General features: G+C 41.2%; 2 protein-coding genes across 2 annotated transcripts in view; one reads left to right on the forward strand and one right to left on the reverse strand.

Annotated features, from left to right (window-relative positions):
- The window catches only part of CFAP43 (cilia and flagella associated protein 43), a 60415-nt gene extending 52534 nt beyond the window's left edge, over positions 1–7881 (reverse strand). Inside the window, exons 1-6 of the mRNA XM_044431363.1 lie at positions 7802–7881; positions 6017–6270; positions 3528–3624; positions 2206–2373; positions 1698–1848; positions 856–1015 (exon numbers count right to left, since the gene is read on the reverse strand). Of these exons, the coding sequence (XP_044287298.1) occupies positions 856–1015; positions 1698–1848; positions 2206–2373; positions 3528–3624; positions 6017–6270; positions 7802–7881 (910 nt within the window). The remainder of the gene's footprint in view (positions 1–855; positions 1016–1697; positions 1849–2205; positions 2374–3527; positions 3625–6016; positions 6271–7801) is intronic.
- A 2535-nt stretch (positions 7882–10416) lies between these two features.
- LOC123027402 (glutathione S-transferase omega-1-like) lies at positions 10417–23363 on the forward strand. The gene is made up of 6 exons (XM_044438262.1): positions 10417–10634; positions 12043–12151; positions 12952–13174; positions 14153–14254; positions 19828–19934; positions 22859–23363. Exons 1-6 carry the CDS (start codon positions 10601–10603, stop codon positions 23010–23012), a joined length of 729 nt encoding a protein of 242 aa, XP_044294197.1. The 5' UTR covers positions 10417–10600; the 3' UTR covers positions 23013–23363.
- The last annotated feature ends 109 nt before the right edge of the window (positions 23364–23472 follow it).

The raw sequence follows: 23472 nt of genomic DNA on the forward strand, positions 1-23472 counted from the left end.
AAATCCATTTTGCCACTTCAGACACTGAAGATTACGATGATCCACTGCACATGGCAGGGTACCAGTCTGGAGACTCCATATACCTAGCCTTACTTGCATATTGAAAGGAATGCATGACTGAGGAGAGCCAATGTGGTGTATTATTGTTGTTTACCACCCAAGAGCTTTAGTTACTGAGTTCCGCAGAAAATAAACAAACCTAATGCAAAGAAGAAGTTGAAGAGGCGATCTCCACTCTGCCTCCAGTTCTGGAATTCAGTTAGATGGCCAGTTTTAACCATCTAGCTATGATGTCTCAGATAGGGAGAGAAAGAAGATGGAGCACTCTCAGGGTAACTCATATCTTGGTGATCCGATCTCCTTCCATTCCCACTTCTATTGATGACTCTTCCTGATCAATTTTTCAACTTTAGGGAAGCCATTAACATGGTTTTCTCACCAGCTTGAGGGAGAGGGGTTGGGGACGGGGACTGGAGCACAGAGCCCTAGCTTAGTAGTCAGATGTCTGACTCTGACCTCAGATCAAGAAATCATTCAATCACATATTTAGGCAATGTCCAATAATTCACAATAAAAATAAATAGAAGGGAAAGAAAAAAAGGGAGGAAGGGAGGGAGGGAGGGAGGAAGGGAATTTCTGCCTTTGACATGCATGTCTTGCAAATAAACAGACCTATATATATTTGCAACTCAGTTTGAGGATCAAGTGAAATGCTCACGTTTAGGTCATCTAGGAAAAGAATTACATGAGGTCTTAACAACAAGAGGCAGTGGTCTACCCAGCTTTGTGAACTATGTCTTATTTCCAAGGATTTTTAAAGAATGGGACAAACTTTGGCTTCAATCTGATTCTTACCTTTAGCATCTGGTGAAAGTTTTTGATTGACAATAACGGCTTTGAATGTGTCTGCACCAATTTTCAAAAAATATCCTTCTTCACAGCCCATATACAGATCAGAGGTTGGTGTCCAGCAGTGGACGGTAGGGTGAACACAAGGCTGAATATCATCTTTAGGCTTCAGTTTTAAAAAATCAAATCAGTTATACAGAAACTGCAAGCTAACATCAATAGTATTTCTCAACCTGATTTTTTATTTAGAATTTGATAAGGAACTGTACACAATATAAACATTTATCTGGGCAACTGGCAGTACATTTACATATAGTTTTAAAGCCAGGAGTAATTATCTGTAGGATTGTAGAACTAAAGGGAAGCATTTGGGTGTTACATTACTCTTAACCACTACTGAGTTTTCTAGCATGTCATTTAGAAATGGGCCCATAAAAGCAGGAGTAACTCCAGTTTTAAAGAGGACCTAAAGCAGCTTAGACGGTCAGAACTGATGAACGTACTTGCAAAAGTTTCCAACTGCACTGGAGATGGTCAGTTGGCATGAATGATCGGATACTGACAGCATTCATAAGTTTTCTTTAACTTTTCTTTCCCCTTGAGGAAACACCTGTCAATCCAGGCAGTTTTTTCAGGCAGCCAGCAGTTAGAAAAAGAAAATGGCTAACATCCCAATGACTAAGAATGTATACATTATACTTTCAAAACTGACTGCAATTACCCACATTTTGTTGCAAAAAGTGCTCACTATTCTCTGCCAAACTGTATTAGCGGTTAGGTAACAAATTGTGTTGCCTTATATCAATGCCATTACAATGTGGCAGTTGTTTACTATAAACGCAACTAACCTTAAATGTTTCTGCTTCATCGCCTACCAGGCCAGCAATGGCTGAATTGGGCAGCAAAGGGCCAAAATAAGGATCACTGACATTAGGATGGGAGAAGAAGCTGTTTTCCTCATTCATTAAAGATCCATCTTCAGCAGGAAGCCTGACTGGCCTGAAGCAATGAAAGGAAATGGCATGGAAGGAGAGGGGTTTAGAAAAACAAGAAATACAAGAAAGTTGGCTTCCAAAGCCAGGGAAAAATTAGGGTGGCTTTATGTTATTTTTAGAGCATGCCTTCATACTATGCAAAGAACAGTTTCCCCCATATATTTTCCACTATGAGCCACGGATTATGCAGTTTCGTAGCACCATAATACAGAGACTGCCATCGTCAAAACATGCTCTACATTTCATAGATAGCAAAGTACTCTGAAAGACTTGCATAAAAGAGTTGGGATAAAAATAAACTTCTTCCATGTAAAAAACAAAATCATACGAAACCCAACAAGTTGTTAAAGCTGTTACTTACTTTGACTTCAAAATGTGCTCTTCATTATTCCTTTCAATATTCCAAAGAGTAACAGAGGTCCCATTACACATACACAACTGGTGCCAGCTCATGGGATTAAAACTCATTGCAGATACTTCCATCCCTGGCAGTGACTGACTGCATAAAAGCACTTTCTCGTGCCAGTTCCTAATCAAAAATGAAACAAAACAATTTGGTGTTAAACTTTTTAATGTTCTGCCAGTTTTTAGTCTGTCTCCCCAAAAATCTTCAGGCAGCTTAAAACAAATCATACGTAATACAATCTATAGATGCAACAAAACCCAACAATCAGATAAAAATCCTGCAGCAATGTATTAACTGAAAATAAGTCAAGCAGCAAACAAGGATCAATTAAGGACCAAAACATCTGCTAGAACTGATGTGATTCATTTTACAAGTTTTTCTAAAAATTATAGAAATTGAGCTGATATGCCACCTGAAGCAATTCGTTTCAGAATTTCATAGCTATAGCTGAAAAAAAGCCAAAGTATTAATTTAATGAACTGGCAATTCTTATCTGAAGATAGAAGACTGTTAGCTATGTTTGTGGACAGTGAATAAATGAGGTATCATTTACACTTGCAAGGGTTTTTTAAAGATTTCAGTTGTACTAATTTGATTTGCAATTTTCAGGTAAAAGATCAATTAGAAGGCAGTCAGAATAAGTGTAGAAAAAGGCCATAGTCACACAATGCAGTACTGCAAAATTCTTCAGAAACCTGGCTTAGCCTTAATAAGCAGTCAGTGCTGCCCAATCACTCCCTCTTGGCTTCTCCTGGAAATGGGAGTAGTTCAGCCAACCAGGAACATATTAATGAAGAAAAACTCAAGAGTTGCCATGTCATGTTTCTCTTCTTGCATCTCCAACAAGCCTGGATCTGGAAGCCACTTGAAAAACTCACTTCAAACTCTTGTCTTGTTGGTGGAGTTACAGGGTGGAAGACTTCCTTCAGTGTAACTATAAGTGTTTCCAATCTGGTAATTTCCTGATCAGTTTAACTCATTTTATTTGCATTAGGAGACAAGTGGGTGCCATCGGGCAGTGTACATGAGCACACTTGCTCATGAATGATATGCCAGGATTCTGAGTATTTTGGCTTAGCGTTTTGTATGACTTTATGTGTGCATGCTACATGTCTGCATATAAGTATGTGTTAATAGGTGCTGGTGGGCTTTATATACGCAATGAAGAAACGTTATTTGGTCTGAAGTGCAAAACTAGCTACCAAGAGCTAGGAACCCATTTTAAGACACAGGAAGAAACATACCCCTGTCCATATAAAAGCATGTCCAACACTTACCATATTGAAAGTGAAAATTCTGGAAGTGAAGAATAACTGGCCAGGTAAGGACTTGCATAACTGAATGCAAGCAAGGAATAGTCCAGGCTGGCTTGTCCTAGAATATAAAGTAGCATGGATTTCATATCTCTGCATGCTTCACACTATAAACTGGGTGTTTTACTTCATCCCCTATCGTATCGTTATGCTAAGAAGTCTCATTATCTTTTATTTGAACATCATTATTACAGTGGACACATCTATTTCAACTGTTCCCACTGTAGTGGAGTTGGACGGATAGTGGCTGGCAGTCCAACAAATGCAAAGGCCTAAAGACTGCTTCTGCTTCTCCAGACAAATAATGAAATGGATCTCCCACATCACATCTTATGTAGTCTAAAATCCTTACTTACTTTTTAAATAATTAGCAATATTAGTGAATAAAATACTTGAAAATAAAAAATGAATAGGAACAAACACAAAACTGTGTATATTTCCAAGATTGTCCACTGAAAGTATTGGGCATCCCTGAGAATGGATTTATTCCTCCAGCATGGCTCCACATCAGTTTCACACTTTTAAAATGGTGGATGGCACCTCAGGGAGGAGAGACAGTGACCTTGTGAGGTCCAAAAGAACATATGATTTGGAATTTGTTTGAGGTCGCAGGCAGGAAGAGATGGACAATTTTAAGATTGTCTCAATTTTAAGAGAGGTTACATTTATGGCACCTAGAAAATAAAGATATTTCAAATGGATTAATAAAAGATTATAATCCTATTTTCAAGATATTAAGGAATCATTGTCAGAGCTCCATTCTAAAATTACAATCTACCCATTTACCAGGGGACTCAGTGGGGCTTCCTTTTGAGTAGCTACACATAAGGCTGTGAGGTAAATGCATTTATTCAAGATACCGTTATCATTTATTGAACAGTATCATAATGGGATGATTTCAGAAAATCTTACTTCACATTAAATTCCTTCTCATTCAGAAATTTTCAAAGTCAGTATCCCTCCTTGAATAAGAAGAATTATTCAAACTTTTTGCACATGGCATAAAACACAGGGCCAAGTCTGTTAATGAGAAGTCTCATTGTGGTTAATTTCATGATATGTTTCAGTGAAGAAAGATCTTGATCGGGTGGTGATTTCTTAAAACATTTCTATTCTACTACCACATGGTCTCCAGGAAGCTTACAAAGATAATAATCAATAACAAAGCATAAGAGTTAATTGAAATGACAGTCCATAAAAAAATAAACCCATAAAAACAAAAGAACAGTGATATCAAAAACCGGACATGCGGTGAACTCCTTTGCATGTTTATTTATTTATTTATTTAGAAAATTTCTAGGCCACCCCATTTGCCAAAGCCTCGGGGCAGCTTACAAATAAATAAATTAAAATACATAAATAGCAATATAAAATACACATAACTGTATAAAATAAGTCGCCCTGGTTTATTCAGAGTTAAGTTGCATATAATTTATTAGAAGCGTACAAGGGGATAACTAGTTGTTTCCTCTCTCATAATTGTGCTGAGGATTGCAACATTAAACCAGTATCTGCCATCTTTGCTAAAATTAAAAGATCATCTCTACTTTTGGGAGGATGAGGTTAGAGCTCGCCTGGGAGGCTTCCTGAGAGAGGGTGTCCACAGATAAAGAAAGTGCAGCTACTGAGGAAATTCTGTGCGTCGTCTGGCAAAGAGGGGACAGAAAGAAAACCCTCTTCTTAGAATCTCAATGTGCAGGAGACTAGTAAGAAAGCAAGCATTTCCTTAAGCAGCCTACATCATGACACTTGGAATATGGCTTGAAGCCAGTGCAGTCATTTAACAGTGCAATGAGCTATATGCTTGAACCCTTTCCTGAAACTAAACAGACACTGCATTTTTAAACAAAATTGAAGATTTCAAACAGTTTTTTTTTATAAAGACTGCACAACACATACCACTCACAGCATTTTACACGACCCCATAATGATAACCAAAGTATGTACGGCATTGTCCAGGTTATATTTGCTATTTATTTATTTATGGAAGCGGACTTAACTGGTCTCTCATACTGCCTTCCATCTTGCTCCATTTTCACTGAATTCACAAAACAAGTCTCTGCAGACTTCACACTGGGCTTATTGAGGAACATATTTGAACTGAAAAAAGTTTGGTCCCATTGTATAATTATTTGGGGCTATCATTCCCACATCTTTCATATTCATTTTATTTAGATTATAATCCTAAACATGCTAGGAATTATAGGTCTTTTTCTGTCTATATGTGTAAGGAATTGCACTTTTAGAAACAAATGTATATATCCCCATAAAAGAATAAATTTAGGCAAGGCAAACATTTATGAGATTGCTAAGGAATAAAGCAGCACAAGATTATGAACACTGATCCTAGATCTCTTCTCTACATATTTTTTTCAAGTTTTTACCAAATCCCATAAAGCAAGTTTTAATTTCAAGATGGCTTTGGCTAAACATGTGTATACCCTCAGAGATACCTTTTAATTTGGCCACTTTCTTTAGTCCTGGAAAACTGTAGATACAGATTGCAGGAGTCAGCTGCCGGTCAGAAAAGGCAACAACATTCTGGTTTGCATTCACTGCAAAGGCTCCTATACTTCCATGCCGACACCGTAAGAATGACCTCTCCTGCGTGTCGATGTTAATAAAAATGATGTAATTGCCACAAGGATAACAGACTGTCCTGCTGTTGACAAAGCCAATGTTTCTGTTGCTGAATCCTTGCACCCATCTTGGGAAGAAAAAAAAGGTTAGGGTTACACTACATTTTAAAAGCGATAGGATTATTTTTCAGCATAGAGTACTAGATGATATAGAACAAAATTTCCACTAAACAAATCCATGGCAGCTTGTTCTCTGTGATAACACACCAAACATTTAGAAAAGAGGTTGATAATTGATGCACTAATGCCTATCCTCAATTTATATTGAAAGAAAGAAAGACAGATAGATAGAAAGAAAGAGTTCTTTTTAGCCTTTAATAATAAATTTGCTTCAACAGCAACATTGTGATAATGATGGCATGCCTCTGTGAATGAAAAACAATGTAATAGAAGGTGGGAAAGTCCAAGACTACCTTTGTTGTTATCAACACTTAGTAACATTTGACACTTACTGTATATTCCTGTTTAGCACAACTTAGTTACCATTCAGAGATAGTAAAATGTGTAACCAACTAGATACATCAAAAGCCAACACACATAGGACCTTCTTGATACATGTATACCTCAGGCTGATAAAGGGCCATCACACACATGCATTTCTACTTGATTTGATTTGTAGATCGAGGGATTCTTTCTGCATCTATTATGAATGGCTGGAAGGGCAGTCCTTTGTGAAATCTAGAATTCTGACCTGAGTGATACTGATTCTGGATTGACCAAAGAGAGGCCAAAAAAATCATAATAATGGGAAATGCTCTGGGGAGATTGATGGAATCTTTTCAATATCTGCCCTTTGGAACACATACTTTACCCTCCCTTACTGCAAATGGATGGGCTTCAGCAGCTTGAGAAGGCTAGGAAAATGTGCATAGGATAAGCAGACTTATGATGGAGAAGTAAGCAGTGGTGTAGCTAGGCTGGATCTCAAGGTCAAACTCCAGTACCCCTGATGCCCAACAGCCCTCCAAATGGCCACCCAGAAAATGGTAGGTGATGGGGGAAGCAGCAGGCAGGATTTGCATAAGTGTCTGGAGCAGGAGCTGATGCTAGTGGTTACTGAGGCACTGCTTCCTTATTTTTTCTTTCTTTTTTCATAAGTCAGTACCATGTGGCCCGACATGCATAAGGTTACTGATACACATTTAAAAAAAAAAATGTTTACTTTAAAAATGGGGGAGGGGTAGTAAAAAAGCTGATTTCTCAGTAATCATGTTCAGTTTTAGTGCTGCAAAACAGACTCTCATTTTATTTCTGCAGCCATGGTGGTACATGTAATCAGTTACAGTGAGAATCTGCATATGTTCAGAGGTGCTCTTTTTGTGCCAAGGTAGGCGATCAATTTTGAGGTGTTATACTCTAACGTATCAGGAATGTAGAAGCAGTTGTAAAATCACGGAATCCCGGGTGACGGCGGAACAGACAGGCGCTAAGTGATGAGCCTCGCAACTTAAGTAACATACGCAACAATCTACAAGGGGCCGTGCGTGTCGACCTTATGTCTAAGGTCTACAGTCCCCTAGAGGCAGCACTAGGAAGGCGCTTGGAGAAAGTGGCAGTAGTAAACATCAGGCAGCCCCGCCGCCCCCAGCCCCTTCGCACCTCACTTCCAATTCAGATTTATGCATAGGAGATACTGGGCGGCGAACGCCCCCCTTCCCTACGTCCAGGGTGCCCGCCATGATGCCGGATCCTCCTCCGTTTACACCGGTCTCCTAGCAACACGTGGCAGCGCCAGCCATTGGCTAGAATGAAACTAAGTTGTTCCGCCTTCTCTTCCCTTCTTTGGTGTTTCAGGTCACGTGCGCTAAGCAGGAGGGCGGGGCTGTTTTGAAAGCTAATCCTAGAGCGGCAACTTCTGCGTTCTGTCCAGGCTTTCTCTTGCCCGCTTCTTTCTTTGCGTAACGGCCGCTGCTGGAGGGAGACAGGCGTCTTCCATAAAGGCACCGTAAAGTTTTCTTAGTACGAAAAATGGGGATATAAAATTCAATAAAACGAAATAAAATTTGCATCCCCAGATGAAGCTGCACACTTAAAGGGAAGCCCCCACTGAGCTCAGTGGAACTTAACCCTATAGGATGAGGACAGCCGCAAACGTGTTTCTGTGACAATTCAGGCTGCAGGCTCAGTCATACTCCTCTAGCACTAAACACCCTTGAACTCTATGGGCTTCCTTCTGAGTAGACAGAGGCGGGTTTGCACATTTACATAGGCTTTTCCTTTGCCGACCACGCAAGCCTGAGAGGTTGTTTACTGTTTCCCTTATACCGATAAGAAACGCGATCTGAATAACATACAATGAGTCCTTATCTGGCAGTGAGATCCCATCAGAGATGTTGGTGTGCTGACAATGCACAGATTGCATGCTCAAAGAACCATTCTATCAGTTTATTGTTCAGCTGTTTATTTTATTTCTCAGTTCTGCGTAGGCAGCACATTTTGCTTCCAGGTGGTTTTTTGTTGCAGAGAAAATTAAATTTGTCCTGCAATAGTGCATTTATTGCTAGTAAAATTGCCGTATGGAATGGAATTCTACTAGTATCACATACATTCATGGGATATGTATAAATGTAATTATTAGTGACAAGCAATACAATTTGTTCATTCCCCCACCGTTACCATAAAATTTGCAAAGCTTTTGAAAGTACTAGTATAAAACAGCAACCATTTCCCCAACATACAGCTGCATTATAGAAGCATCCATCTAGCCTTCTCAAAAGTAGGAAAAGTCAAGTCCCTTTACAGCAAGTATGGGAAATTTCCAGACTGGATGAAGATTGGAACTGAACCTGGAAACGTTTCTAGAAACAAAGGCATGGATCTGGGTCAATGTTTCTATAAAAGCATGCAAGGTTTATTTAGACAGACTATGCCCAGAGGGTAGAGGGTTAAACAGATCCAAGCAATCATCTGCCTGAAAACTAAGTTCTGAAAGCTTATACGTGATTTCTACTCATGCTTGTGCAATACAGATATGTTGCTAAGAGAAAAACAGAAGATCTCTCCTGCCGCCACCATCCCTGACCTTAGTTCAAACAGTTTGTCTATTCTCTGTAACATATCTCGTTCTTTATTTTGGTTGCCTCAGACCTTGAAGCCATCTGCTGCTTCATCATGTGCCCCATCCAGCCAGGGGGCTTTCACTGAGGCTCTGCCCTTCACAGTAGGAATAACAAACCTCATGGTTATTTTTTCATCACTGATTGGATTTCCTTCTACCTTGTTCCCTCCTCCTCATCCTCTGGCACTTTTCTCATAAACCTCTTCCCTTCCTGAGCATGGGAATGTTCCTTCCTCTGTCAAAGGATGACCTTTTCAAGAGGCAGCTCTAGTACTCATTCTTGGCCTGGTTCCTTCTTGTTCTCTTATCTAGTAGTTCTCCAGCTCCACACACACAAGTTTTCTCTTTAATCCTGCATTTTTAAGAACAAAGGAGACACTATCTTCTCCAACAAGCACATGCCACTTCTAAGCTTCCACTCCTTATTTATTTCTGGCATGCTAGAAACAATATAAATGCAATCAGACCACAACCAGGGTTTACTTTTGACTCTTCATTGATGGTTGAGATCAAAGCTTCATGCAATTGTGCAGACACTTAAAATCAGTCTCTTCATACAAGTGGGAATAGCATCGATTTCATGGCATCACCAAAGGCACTGAATGTGTGATTCCAATCCCCGAAGAAAGTAACACAGCACTTTTGTCAAATACTAACAAAAGGATCCAATCATACACATGAGTTGCAGGCCTCTTTTTCTGTCTAAACATGCATGAGATTGCATCCTAAGGAGGCTTTGGTGCTAAAACAACCTTTCACTGTTTTTGTGCAGTTAGGTCACAATTCTGTATACGTTTAGACGGATAAAAGTCCTACATTTCCCAGCATTCTTGAGCTAGTCCTGCTGGTTGGAGAATGCTGGGAGTCTCTGCACATTTTTTAATCTAAACATGCATAAGATGGAGCGTTTCTTCCACCTATACATTTACATAGCAGCTGAAACTCGCAGCCCCAGGCTTGCCCGAGCTGACGCTCTCCGGATATGCTGTAATTTGGCTGGGAGTTATGGGAGTTGTAGGCTTCATGCCTCGCAGTCGGAATCTAAGTACATTTAAGGCAGGGTTGTTGAGTCCTATCTGCGTCCAGCGGGGGTTTCAGACGCGGGACGTAATGCAAGCATTGAGGCTTGCTACTTCAAGTCTTCGGCACTTTCTTTTTTTCCCTGCCCGCGGCCGCCGCTCGCTTTAATATCGCTGTTAAGCATCAAAAGGTTGCATAATCATCAAAAGGGAGGAGCCAGTCCACATTGAGGCTTCTGGAGATCAGCGAGAGGGGGAAAAGCGTTGTACAAAGCTCTCGGAGAGTTAGTGGGTGTTTGGCTGCTTTGTACGGCAGGAATTATGCCTGGGAAATTCGTTCGAAGCTTAGGAAAAGGTGAGAGCCCCGGGTCCAGGGAGGTTGTCTGTAGAGAGCATTTATAATATAAATTTTATATTGTGGGTTTGATGCTGGCTCGTGCTACTTCCTTCTTTTTTGGCCCTAGCAAAAGCTGCTGTGCTCTTTTCTCTCTGTTCCTCTTTGCTTAGGAAGGGGAGCGGTGAATGTGGGGCAGAGAATGTTGAACTGCATTTCCCATCAGCTCTACTCAGTATAGCTAATGACGTGGGATAATGGAAATTGCAGTGGCACAACTTGTCGGCCCTGTGCTGCTCAGTTTATTAAGCACAGTGTTTGTCTTGTGGAAAAGTTTGCAGTAATTGTGATGTCTCCAAAGTTTATTTAAATGCATGTTAAATGCATTTTGATGCATCCTGAATCCTTTTGGGAAGTGCTACCATTTTGAATATGGGATCCCTACTCATGTTTGGACATGACAACCCGTGTGGGGGTTGGATATGCAACGTGACATTTGCCACATAAACTGCACCGTGCCCTTGAGACCGGGTCGCTTTCCATCCCTGGTTCACAATCCCATGTGAATGAAGGTGATGGCACTCCAGGTGCTTGCCAGGTAAGGGAACGAGTGCTATAGGCCTAAAGGTATTCTGGCCAGTCTGGGTTTTACTGTGCAGTCCTGTATCTGTCTCCTCAAGGCTAAGTCCTGCTGACTTCAGGAGAAGAGACATGCAGGTAAGTGGATGCAGGATTACAGCCTTATTATTATTATTAATCTCATTTCTGAACTGCCCAATAGCTGAAGCTCTCTGGGTGCTTACAGTGCCCTAATATATGAACAACATAACATTTCAGAGAACCACCTACCGACGAACTAATTCTAAAAAAGATCTTGGACTGTGCTGAAATGGACAGATTGACTTTGTCTCTGAAGGAGAAAGAGGATACATACTTCTATCAAACTTGGAATTCTTTTTATTATTGGCTAGAGAAATGGGACTATGCATAGACTTAAATATGTTTATAGATTACCATTAAAAGTATGGGGGACTGACCCAGTAGGTCTGATGTTTCTGATGATTGATGATTTTAGTTTCTTTTTTTTTGTTAGTTAGTAGAAAATAATAATAAAACTTACTTTTTAAAAAAACCATAACATTTCAGTACACAAAAAGTTTATATTGGTGGTAGGATTACTCTGAATTAAGTAGTTTGCCATTCATGTGCTCCTTCTCCTTCCCCTGCAGTTCAAACTAAGAAGGATGTTGTCATTGTGAAATGCCTATCAGATATAGACTAGTTAGTTTTTCGGAAAGTTCCTTTCCCCCTTTTTCCTCTGCTTTGCACTGCCTCCTTGCCCATTTAATGGACGGCTCGTTTCTGTTCAGGGGAAGGCAATAACTCAGTTCTGACCAGAACAACCAGTGTGGTTCTGCTTGTCTTGCAGGGAGTCCTGCTCCAGGGCCTGTGCCGGAGGGGGTGATTCGCCTCTACAGCATGCACTTCTGCCCCTTTGCACAGAGAACACGTCTTGTCCTGATAGCCAAAGGGATCAAGTAAGATCGGATGCTCTGGGGTCCTCATTTTATGGACTGTCATGTTCTGTGCTGTGAACCAATGAAAAAAAAAAGAACCCTGAACTTGCTCAGTTGAAAATGGTGGCTGCCATGTACTGAGCAGTAGAGCTAGGAATGGCACGCTGCCTGCCTTCTCAAATAGTAATGTTACATTATTTTCATTTTATAGATGTAGACTGCCCAGGCAGAGAGCTTTGGCTGTGGGACGGTATAGAAACGAAATAATTTTTCAGTGAGCTCCCTTGTTTAATGATGAATCACAATGTAGAAAACGATGCTTTGAGCAGGCCAGACAAAACTATGCTGGCACATAAGATTTATTAGCTGAATAAACACTTGAACTTTTTTCCTTAATTGAGTTGTATTAGCAATTTTATCTCCAAGGTTCTATTTAAAAAAACAATTCACTCAACTGCAAATCCTTTCTTCTCCCTCACCACCTCAATCATTTATGGAGATGGGCAGTGCAATATGCTTGCCTATCTGGTATCATTTATACATTTATATATTTATTTTATTTTTTAAACAACCCAAAGCAGCTTACATAATTCTCCTCCTCCTGCTCTCATCCCTCCAATAACAACCCTGTGAGGTAGGTTGATCCAGTTCCTGAGGATTTTGGACTTGTGTAAGCAATCTTTAAAAGCCTTTTGAATAAAGTATATGGCCAGAAGCTGTTAGACACCTCTTAGAAATTTGTGCGACTGTTACAGAGTCTCTCAGTAGGAAATTGCTGGCAAAAGTAACCCTGTTGTGTAATTCCATCTCATACATTTTAGTCATGAAATTGTTAACATCAACTTGAAAAATAAGCCAGAGTGGTTTTTTGAGAAAAACCCATTTGGATTGATACCTGTGCTGGAGACGAGCAAGGGTCAGCTGATCTATGACTCCCCAATCACTTGTGAGTATTTGGATGAAGCTTACCCAGGGAAGAAGCTGTATCCTACAGACCCTTATGAAAAAGCTTATCAGAAGATGCTCTTGGAACATTTCTCTAAGGTAGGCACTGAAGGTCATCCGCAAGAGCATTCAGACAAGGTTGGTGGTTGGTCCGTCTGACTGGATGGAGAGTATTCAGCCTGTTCCAGATGGGGTTGCACTCCTTCTGAAGGATCGTGTTCATCGCTTGGGACACTTCTTGATCCATCTTTGTCACTCGAGGCTCAGGTGGCTTAGGGTGGCTTCTGCCAGCTTTGGCTGTGGCCCAGCCATGCCACTATCTGGACGGAGATTCAGTAATCTACGCTCTGGTAATCTCAACTAGATGACTAGGATGAACTCTACATAGGGCTGCCTTTGACGCCTGTTCAGAAGCTGTAGCAAAGTATGACAGACAGATTGAACAACTGGGACCTGCAGGTACAAATGCAGAAGACCAGTTCTGGCCAGCTTGGATTGGCTGCTTGTATGCCTTTGGGGCCAATTCAAGGTGTTGGTTTTAACTTACGAAGCCTTATACGGCTTGGGGCCACAGTCCCTGCAAGAGTGCCTCTCCCAACCACAATCTACCCAAGGTGCTGTCCTGAGCATTTGAGGCTGAGCTCTGAGTGCTGACTCTGAGGGCAGCTTGAGATGCAGCAACAAAAGGGAGGATTTTTTCTGCTATAGTCCAGCATCAGTGGAATAGCTTTTCCATGGTGGCATGCCTGGTGCCGACCCTACCTTGTAATCCTTCCAGTACCAGGTTAGGATGGCCCTTTCTGCTGAGGTTTTAAAAGATATACTTGGTTATTCAGGGCTTGAGGGATTACCCACTCTAGGTGGTTTTCTTTTATGGAATTATTCTTTGTTTTTAGCGTACAAAATACTGTATTCTTTCTTTTGATATGCTTTTGTGGCATTTTTACTGTATTGTATTGCATTGTTTTTATGTACTGTCGTAAACAGCTCAGAGAACTTTGGGTATTTGGTGGTACAGAAACAAGAATAATAAACATTTCTGCACCTTGGTAACATTATAATTTCTGCTTCGTTTAGCCAAGGGCTCTGAGCCAGAAGTATATTATGCCTAACCTGAGTGAAGAGGAGAAGGCCTCCGTGAAAAATGAGTTCTGTGAAGAGCTTTTCAAACTTGAAGAGGTAAGACTTAGTGATTCTAAATCTAGAGGTGGCAAGTTGTAGCCTTTTGATGCTGTTGGACTGTAGCTCTCACCAGATCTGGCCAGCACAGTCATAAGTGAGTGATGAAGAGAGTTGAAAAACATCTGGAGGGCCACAAGTAGCCCATGCCTGTCTCAGTCCTTCCAAGATGCATCATGAAACTTTGTCCTGGGCTACAAGCTTCCCTTTTTCCTAACTGCAAAACATCCCTTCAGTTCTTGATTAAATTTAGGTATATATTCAGCACCCCGTCCCCCATCCACCTGTTTAAAAGAGCAGAGTTAAAGCATTATGTTGGTTTAAACATCAAACTCCCCAAAACTGTGAAGCAGGAAATCAAAGCAGGTGTGTCCTGCAATCATTGATGTTGTGCTGTCTCATAAACTGTGGTTAAATTAGGTCATGGTGAACTGTTGTGCCATGTAAACCAGGTTATTCATACCATCTTTGCCTTACATGTGCATTTAAAGATATCAAAAAAGACCTTGAAGACAGTCCTGATACTTCAATTGGTTCAAAATAGAGCTGCCAGGCTGCTGATGGGGACTGGGCATTATGTTCACATGCCTCCAGTTCTCCGTCAGCTTCACTGGCTTCCCATTGAAGTCCGGGCCCAGTTCAAGGTGTTGGTTATGACCTATAAAGCCCTTAACGGCTTGGGTCCTGGTTACCTGAAGAAGCGCTTACGTCCATATATGCCCGTCCACCCCTTGAGATCAGCGGGAGAGGCCCTTCTCCGGGAACCCTCCGTGAAGGATATTAGGAGGGTAAGTACTCGGAGGAGGGCGTTCTCTGCGGTGGCGCCCAATCTATGGAATGCGCTCCCCAGAGAGGTCTGCCTGGTGCCGTCGTTGTTTTTTGGCGCCAGGCGAAGACCTTTTTATTTAAGCATTATTTTAATTGTTAATATTATTTATTTATTTTATTCTTTGGCCAGGTCAACTCAAATTATATTGTTTTTACATTGTGATTATTTATTTATTGTGAGCCGCCCCGAGGCTTCGGCGAATGGGGCGGAATAGAAGCTAAATAAATAAATAAATAAATAAATAAATGCAGTCTTAAAGACTCAAAAGACACCGTTACCTCAGGCCAAATTACCTTCTGTTACCTCAGGCCAAAGGCCCTAAATCTCCAGCCTAGCCAGATCCATTCACTGCCAGGTCTAGCTCTTGGGTGCCATCTTTCTTCGCCTCCTCTTGCTCTGCTGGCTACTTGGACAGTCCACCTGGGGCTTTACTCCCTGTGCAGTAAAATCCTTCTCCTGGTAAAATTCCAGGGCAGCTTCTGAACACAATGTAGCCATCACTTCCCTATTCCCAGTCTTCACCAACCATATGTTCCAGTCCCCCAGAGAAGAAACGGCTTAATATTGCAGGCTTTGCTATTCACTTTCTTTTCAGTTTTCTCCTAGTCTTTCTATAACACCACATGCCAAGCACTGACAATCTACCAAACAACTAACTTTATGTCAGCTATCATGTCCCCAACAGTAATCTTTCAAGCACACTGAAGTATAAATCAATAGGTATAACTTACACAGGTATAATCATGCAATCATTGGCACATAACCAGGCCTGAGAAAAACCCTCTTTTCCTGAAGTCAGCATATGTGCATCCTTTAAATGTAGCTGCGACTGAGCAGATACCAGTCCAGAGAAAGCTAGTTGGCACTTGACAGATAACAGCAGCTCAGACAAAGGGCAATTTTCAGCAGCCCACCCCATCCTCCTCTTCTGTGTACTAGCACCGCACCCTCCCTCTTCCTTCAGAGTATCTTCTGTGGTATGCAAATAGGAAAGATCATGCCTTGTAACTTTTTACTTCTGTAACTTACTGCAAAATGTTAACTGTGTTATGCGTAACCTTTGATGATCAATGTATAAAAGGGCCAACTGAGGACTGCTCAGGTGCACCATCTGGAACCATTCAGTGATAGCTGGTTGTTCTTGTGAATAAATCTTTTTTTAAAAAAACCACCTCCTGATGTGTATTTTGGGCACACCAGGACACGGACCATTTGGCCAACACCATTCTACCTAGCTAGAATCTCCAGCTAATAAATACAGAATTTATCTGATCTAGGCCCCATGTAACAACATTCAAATACACATCTCCCTTTCTTTCCCCATTCAGAATGTCCCTAACTGTCTGATACACAGCTCTTTGACAGCAATGAAGTCAGGCTTTAGGCTTGCTCAGTTATATTATTGCCTCTCAGAGACAACACAAAGTAAACATTACAGAACAACAGCAGTTATATGCTGGTATTTCTTCACAGCTTGCAATACGTAGAAATACAGGGGCAGAAAGAAGTGTGTCCGTGCTCACACATGCACACAAACACACGCACTGTCTCTCTCTAAAAGATCTATGCCGGCATTTCTTTTGAAGTATATAGTTTTCTAAAATTCCACACTAATTTTCTGTTCTTTGCTTTCCCCTAGCACCTATTAAACTTTTCAGTTGATATCTGATATCTGATATTTCAGTTGATATCTGATATCTCTAAGCAGATATCCCTGGCAATTATGTATTGGCAGTGGCCATTTTGATTCACCTAAAACGTCAGGAAACACATTGTGATAGGGAAAACAAAAAGGCCACCCCAGTGAAAACAAAGCCCAGAAAGGATGCAAGCTTTTCTTCTCCCCTGTTGACTCTCATGATCTGTTTAAAACAAACATTTTAAAAATCTGAAATGGAAAAAGGTATTTCACTAACCCTAATAAAGAACAAGAAATCATTGTTTCTTAGTTAAAATAAGAGCTTTTTTCACGAGTCTGGTAAAACCTCCATATCTCATGCTTCAGTTACAGTGGTTTCATTTAACTGTGGTTAATCACGGTCTGAAAAAATTAAATAGGGAATTTCAGGAATACAATAGAATCGTCCCTCCACATTTGCAGGGGTTAGGGGCACAAAAGAGAGAGAGGGAGAAATAATCCAGTATATGTATGGTCAACAGTATTAAGAGTTACGGTTTGGGTGAGGGATAGAAATATTTGCAGTTTTTCCACTTTTGCAGGGGGCCTGCAGCTCGAACCCCCACAAATGTTTTCTTTACATTTTCTAGTCTATGCACATCTGTTATTTTTTGCCATAGGCCTCAAAACTACAAAAAAATCCCATTTGATTACTGATAGCAAACTCACGAATAAGCAAATTCACAAAAGTTAAACCTGCAAAAGTTGGGCTTTGACTGTAAACATTCATAATTTATATTGTGCGCTGTTCTGTGTAATGATGAAATTTTGTGCAGTTCCACCCGGGATGCTGATCATCCCTTTGTCCAGCGTATCCACTCTGTATATGCTATCCAGCCATTAATTGCTCAGTGGCTTTCTCTGTTATCAGACTAACTCTTATGCTATTACAATACTTGTGTTTAAGTAAACTTTTATCATAGGTATGTATAGCAGTTACACTATATAGTGTTTGCTATTATCCATGGTTTCAGGCATCCACTGCAGGGTTGGAACCTATCCCCCATGGATACGGGAATCCAACTGTATAGGGCAAAGAAAGTTGCCAGTATAAATTCTCAAAGTGACTTTTGACAAATTGCTTTTTTTGTTTTTTTCTTTTTAAACTGCTCTTTTCCTCCTAACAGTATTCCATCAATCTGTATTAAACTTACAGTGTGTGTAAAATCCAAACTTGATTCCACCATCCATAAATTTCAGAAAGCCATTCTGATTTTATGAAGGTTAGACAGATATGCCCCATTACCACTTTGCATGGCAGAATGCTTTTTATACTGTCACGTTCCCTTCAGTATTTCGCCATTTTTCTACAGTTCTGAGCAAAGTCTGTTTAAGCTGTGTTAAGAACCATATTGCTTTGATAGCAATGTCTTATTCTTGTGGTTGTATATCATAAATCCTAATAGTTTGACCCTAAATGTGTCTTGCATAAGGTGCCCTGAAATATGTGAAAAAACCGCAAAATTACTACTGGAGTACTCGGAGAAAGTCCAGCAGATCCAGAATGAGGTTTCTTTGCTGTTATCCACTAGAGGGAGCCATCCTCACACTTGTATAGATTTGTCTCTGTCAGATAGGGGTTTGTGAGGAATTCAATTGGGGGAGAAAATCAGGCACATTTTTATGCTTCAGCCCTTTGGATTCAGATTTGTCAGCTTCACCCTGGCATCTTGCTGTGACCAAGACAGACCATGATTTGTTTATTTAAAAAATACATATCTAAGGAAGTCTGTGCAAATTGTGCTATGTAGTTTTTTGGCTTCTGAATTGTGCAAATTATGCAAAATGAGCAAATCCATCCAGGATGTTCACTCCAGAATAGTAATTGCGCAGTCACTTGCTTTTTACACAGTATTCTTATCATCCTTTCATCCGTTGTGGTGCTGTGTGTTTTGGCCATGCTGCTTTGAACTTTTTCTCAGCGTACTGGAAGTCTGAGGTTCCAGTGTGTGTTTTAAGGATGGAAGAGCAATACTGTCTCTGGAGTTGCAGATGTCCTTAGCAAGACCCTGTTCTCTTATGGAAGAAACATAGTTTTAACATTTCAGTGACTTCTTGAAAGACAGAGCTCCTACCTCTTTACTGCCTCATTGGGAGTGATCAGAAGGCCTTTCTTAATCAGGCCTCCACCCAGGTTTGATGTTCCTCCCATTTCAGTTTAGCCAAAAGAACTCTTTCACAATCCAGAGTTGTCTGGTTGATACCAAGAAAGAGGAACCCAGAAGAGTCTGATTAAAATCAACAATTCTTTTTCTATATGTTTCAGGAATTCAATTTTTAGCCATTTCACAGCCTCCCAGTGCCATAGGATTAAATGTCATCTGCTTCTTACTGCTCTTTCCCCTCTTGCTTAACTAGCCTCAAACAACCATGCAGCACTTCACATGGGGTGCTGCTTCCTCACTCCTTGGGCTGCCAAGAGGAGGAAAGCAGCTCTTTCCAGCAAGTGGTCCAAAAGCTGCCACTCCTTTCCTCGCTGCGCATTCTGTTTCTGAGGCACGGTCTGCCCAGCATACTCCACAGGCATCTAGAAACTAGCAGAGTCCCACTGCATGAACAGCCAGAACCTTCTCCTCTTCCTCCCCCTTGTAAATTTCACTTTTCATCTCTTGGCAGCAGGAGTCCATGGGCACGAATTAGTCTTCCGCTCTTTTACTAGATGTTTGCAAGGAGCACAGGAGCAGAAAGAAGAAAGACACTGACTACCTACTATATTCTGCCAATTGTAGAACATAGCCAGATGTACATGAAAGGCAAAGCACTATAACCCCAGGGTATGTGTGTGCGGCTGCAATTCTGCATGCAAAAGGAAGTGGACAAGGGACCAGTGAAGAGTGCTAAGAACTTTCTGGGTCCTTCTTTTCTAAAATCCAACTGTACAACTCACATTGGTCCCTGGAGTCCAATAAGGATCTGTACAGTACATGCAGTGCACAGTTCTGCAGTGTGGGATTAAGACTGTTGAAAGTAGACCAATTCCCTAGCAATATTCTGTCTGCTTTCTGCAAGCATTCAAGGTATATCTTTCATTTTTATTAATAAATGTCACATGTCTTTCCTTTTTAGATTCTGGCAAAGCAGAAGACCAAGTTTTTTGGCGGGAACTCTGTTTCCATGATTGACTATTTGATGTGGCCATGGTTTGAACGGATGGAGCTTTTTCAGCTAAATGAGTAAGCCTGCTGGATCTTCTGTACCTCTCACACATGAATGTCATTTTCCCTCTGCCTACATCTTCTGCCAGTCTCTTTGCCAATTCCTTGGGGTAACCAGTGAAATGGATGAGCTGTATGAACAGGGGAGATCTACCTCCACTTGTCCTACTTTATCTGTATTTTACAAGGTGGTGGGGTAGAGATGGGGAGTGGAAGGGAAGCAGAATTGTGTTCTTTAGTGTTCCTTGAACAGGCTACTTGTCTTCCTTCAAGGCAAAGGGATGGGTAGTAAGGAAAAGAGGGAAACACAAATACGAGGAGTTGTCCCTTTTCTTCTGAAATAGTATCTAATGGAAAATTCAGTTCTGTTCAACTCAGACTTGATAAAGACAATAGGTTTCTTTCCAGCACCAGATAATGCCTGCAGTGAGAGCTGGTGCAATGTAGTGGTTAAAGAAGTGTTGAACTGGGACTTCTTTTCCTCACTTAGCCATGAAGCCTGCCGGGTGACTTTGAGCCAGCCATGAACTTGCATCTGAACCTATCTCAAAGGGTTGTTGTGGGGTTAAAAGGGAGAGGAGAAGAATCTTGTAAGCTACATTGGGTTTGTTGCAAGAGGAAGAAAGACAAGATAATAAATGTTATAATAGTAATATGTTTGGATGATAAGTTACTTTCAGAAGCTGAGATGTAAACAAGTTTGGAAAAAAACATACTTTGTCTCCTCCCTTTGAGCAAACAAACCAGGAAATCTTTTCTCAGCTGTAGGTTTTTATTACTTCTAAACTGGGAAGCTAGGGTTAACCATTCTGGAGCAAGCAAGGTTCTTAAGCCACTTTTACACCATAGTTTATCTTATTACCTTCGCCTGTTTGAAGGCTCTTAATCCTGGCTTCCCAGTTTGGACAAAATAGGAAATGTTAGCAAATGGAAGGTGTCTGTTTATACTCGCTATAAAAGAGAAATGCAGGGGCTTGGCTGAAGTTTGTTCTTATCTCATCTTATTCAGTTGATGTATGATCATCCCAACTCTCCATTAAGTTAAGCATGGCAAGTTTATTTACATTGACTGCTTTTGTGGCTAGGTCATTCTTTTTTGTAATATATTCAATGCCTTTGAAAAGTACATTGAAATAGCAGAGCTATTATTACCACTTGAATTTCATAGCTTTTTGCCCCATGTTTTAGAAGAGTTTTATGCATCCATATGTGTAATATCTGGGAACTAGGGATAACTTTTCATGCAGCTGATGAATTGCGCTCTTGCCCAAAACAGCTATGCCACAGTAAATCTGTTAATCTTTAAAGAGCCACTGGAGATGTTTCTTTCCATCATAGCTAACAGAGTTACTGCTTCAGAAAGTATACAAAGAGTTTGCCATGTAACCTAAAATGGTGCACTGAACTTGATACTTGTGTGACTTGTGTGGAAGGATTTACAATTATAAGTTAAAACATTTGGCAAGGGTGAATAGTGTCAGACTGAGCTCTGAGATGTCTAGAGAGTAATTAGGGAAATATCAAATTTCCTTGACTATTCAGCTTTTATTCCAGCTCCCACACATCCTTGAATAGCACAGATTCAGGTTTTGGGAATTTCTATGAAAAAGTATAACTTACTGTCAGCCAAAAATAGTGCTGAAGATGACTAACAGTAATAAAACACGGTAATGTGTAATACAATTAAAAGACATGCATGCCAGTTTAAGAAGAAATGGGAAATACAGAGCACCTGACAGTTAAAACTAGTTCAGCAAAGAAAACAGCTTGTCTAAATAAACAAGTGACTGTTGGACAATAATTTCAACAGAAAATTTCAGGTTTTACTTCTTGTTCTTTGGCATAATGTTGGATCTGAACTAGTCCTTAAATTCAACTCATCTGCTAATACAGGACCAGCATCCAGTGCATATGCTCTGTTTTCTTTTCCTGGTCAAAACATGCTTGTGGATTAATAACTTGGCTTGCAACAAGCCAAGTTAAATTTGGTAGAGCAACTTTGCCAGGTGTTGTTATTTCTAGGCTGTGCATGGGCGCAGTACACACCACCCCGTTTGAGATTTGCAGTGCAAAATGCCGAAGGAGCTTTTGAGGGCCACTCGAACAATTAAGTCTGGTAGAGCAGCTCCGCCAACCTGGTGGCCTTCAGGCCTTTGGACCACACCTCCCAGGATTTCCATCCTCCAGGGCCATTGACTGGGAATTCTGGGTGTTGTAGTCCAAATGTTTCTGGAAGGTACAAGGTTGGGGAAAGCTGTGCTAGAGGGCAGTTCTTTCAGTTGTGCCCTTGACAATCAAACAGTCCCAAACTGAAGGCTTCTGATCGCCCAGTGCAGGATGGGAGGCGTAGCAGAGGTGATTCTCGCCTCCACGTCATCCTGCCCGTGTATTTTGCTAGAGGTCATGTTTCAGAAAGAAAGGCAAGCAGGTTGAAATGGGCTTGGGGTTACTTGTACCTTGGCCTCTCCAGTCTCCTTCCCTCCTGGTCACACCCACGAGGACACCTCCTTTTCCTCCTCTCTGAGGTCATTTTTCTAACCTCATTGTGCAGCCGGTGTGGTTTTTTCCTTGCCAGGTGCAAGTGAATGGCAGGTTGCACACCTTTTTCCTTCTGACTCGTGAGACCTAGGGATCACCAGGGTGTGTGCGGATGTGCAAGCAAGTGCTTGCTTCCAAGATGGCCACTGCACCACCACCGCTAGCCTCACAAAAACTAATACTGGAAGCCAAGGGACAAGCTTTTTCGCCCTTCTGGCAGGGGCAAAGTGAGTGGCCAAAAGTGCAGCTCTTTCCCAGCTCTTGAGATGACAGGATTTATATCTGGAAGCGTCTGCATGCAAGACGTGTTTTCTTGTACTATGTCCCTTTCCTGCTTTAAGAGAAATTAGCCACAGTGATAGGGATTTCATAGCTGGCTCAATACCTTTTCTGTTCCTTTACAGCTTTCCGGATCGCACTCCAGCACTAAAACGCTGGGTTGAAATCATGAAGCTGGATCCAGCAGTTCAGGCTACAATGATAGACCCTCAGACCTTCAAAGGCTTCCTTGAGCTGTACCTGAAGAATAGCCATGAGGCCTGTGACTACGGCCTCTGAGAGCTAGTGCAAACCTTTCCAATGGGTGGCAAAGTGTACAGGCGGAGGCACTGTTCCAGTTTGCACATTTGGTACCCGAGCTGCATTATTGCTGTTTTAGCATGGTTTAGTGTTTTTGTGGGCAATGAATTATGCTGCTGTGCTGAAATGAGAGACCACCTGCAAAAGGACCACCTGCTCTCAAAAGTAAGAAGCATAAAACTGGGGCAGGAAAAAAGGGTTTTAGGGTTTGCCAGTGAAATTTGCCAAACCGTGTAAGTTACAATGTTTCTCTTCCATCTCATCAACATAGGTTAAAGTCTGTTGGCTCAGTTGCTGTTTTGAAACTGGAATAAATACACTCAAAACAGACATTTCCTGTTTCCTGTTCTGTGCAGTGACAAGCAAATTCATACTGCTAGATGTCCGAGTGTGTTGGGCTAAACGGAGTGCTTCTGAACAAGTGAGGCATGTCCCCTTG

Source organism: Varanus komodoensis, unplaced genomic scaffold, assembly GCF_004798865.1.
Source record: "Varanus komodoensis strain SLA01 unplaced genomic scaffold, ASM479886v1 scaffold1, whole genome shotgun sequence".
Taxonomy (NCBI): Eukaryota; Metazoa; Chordata; class Lepidosauria; order Squamata; family Varanidae; genus Varanus; species Varanus komodoensis.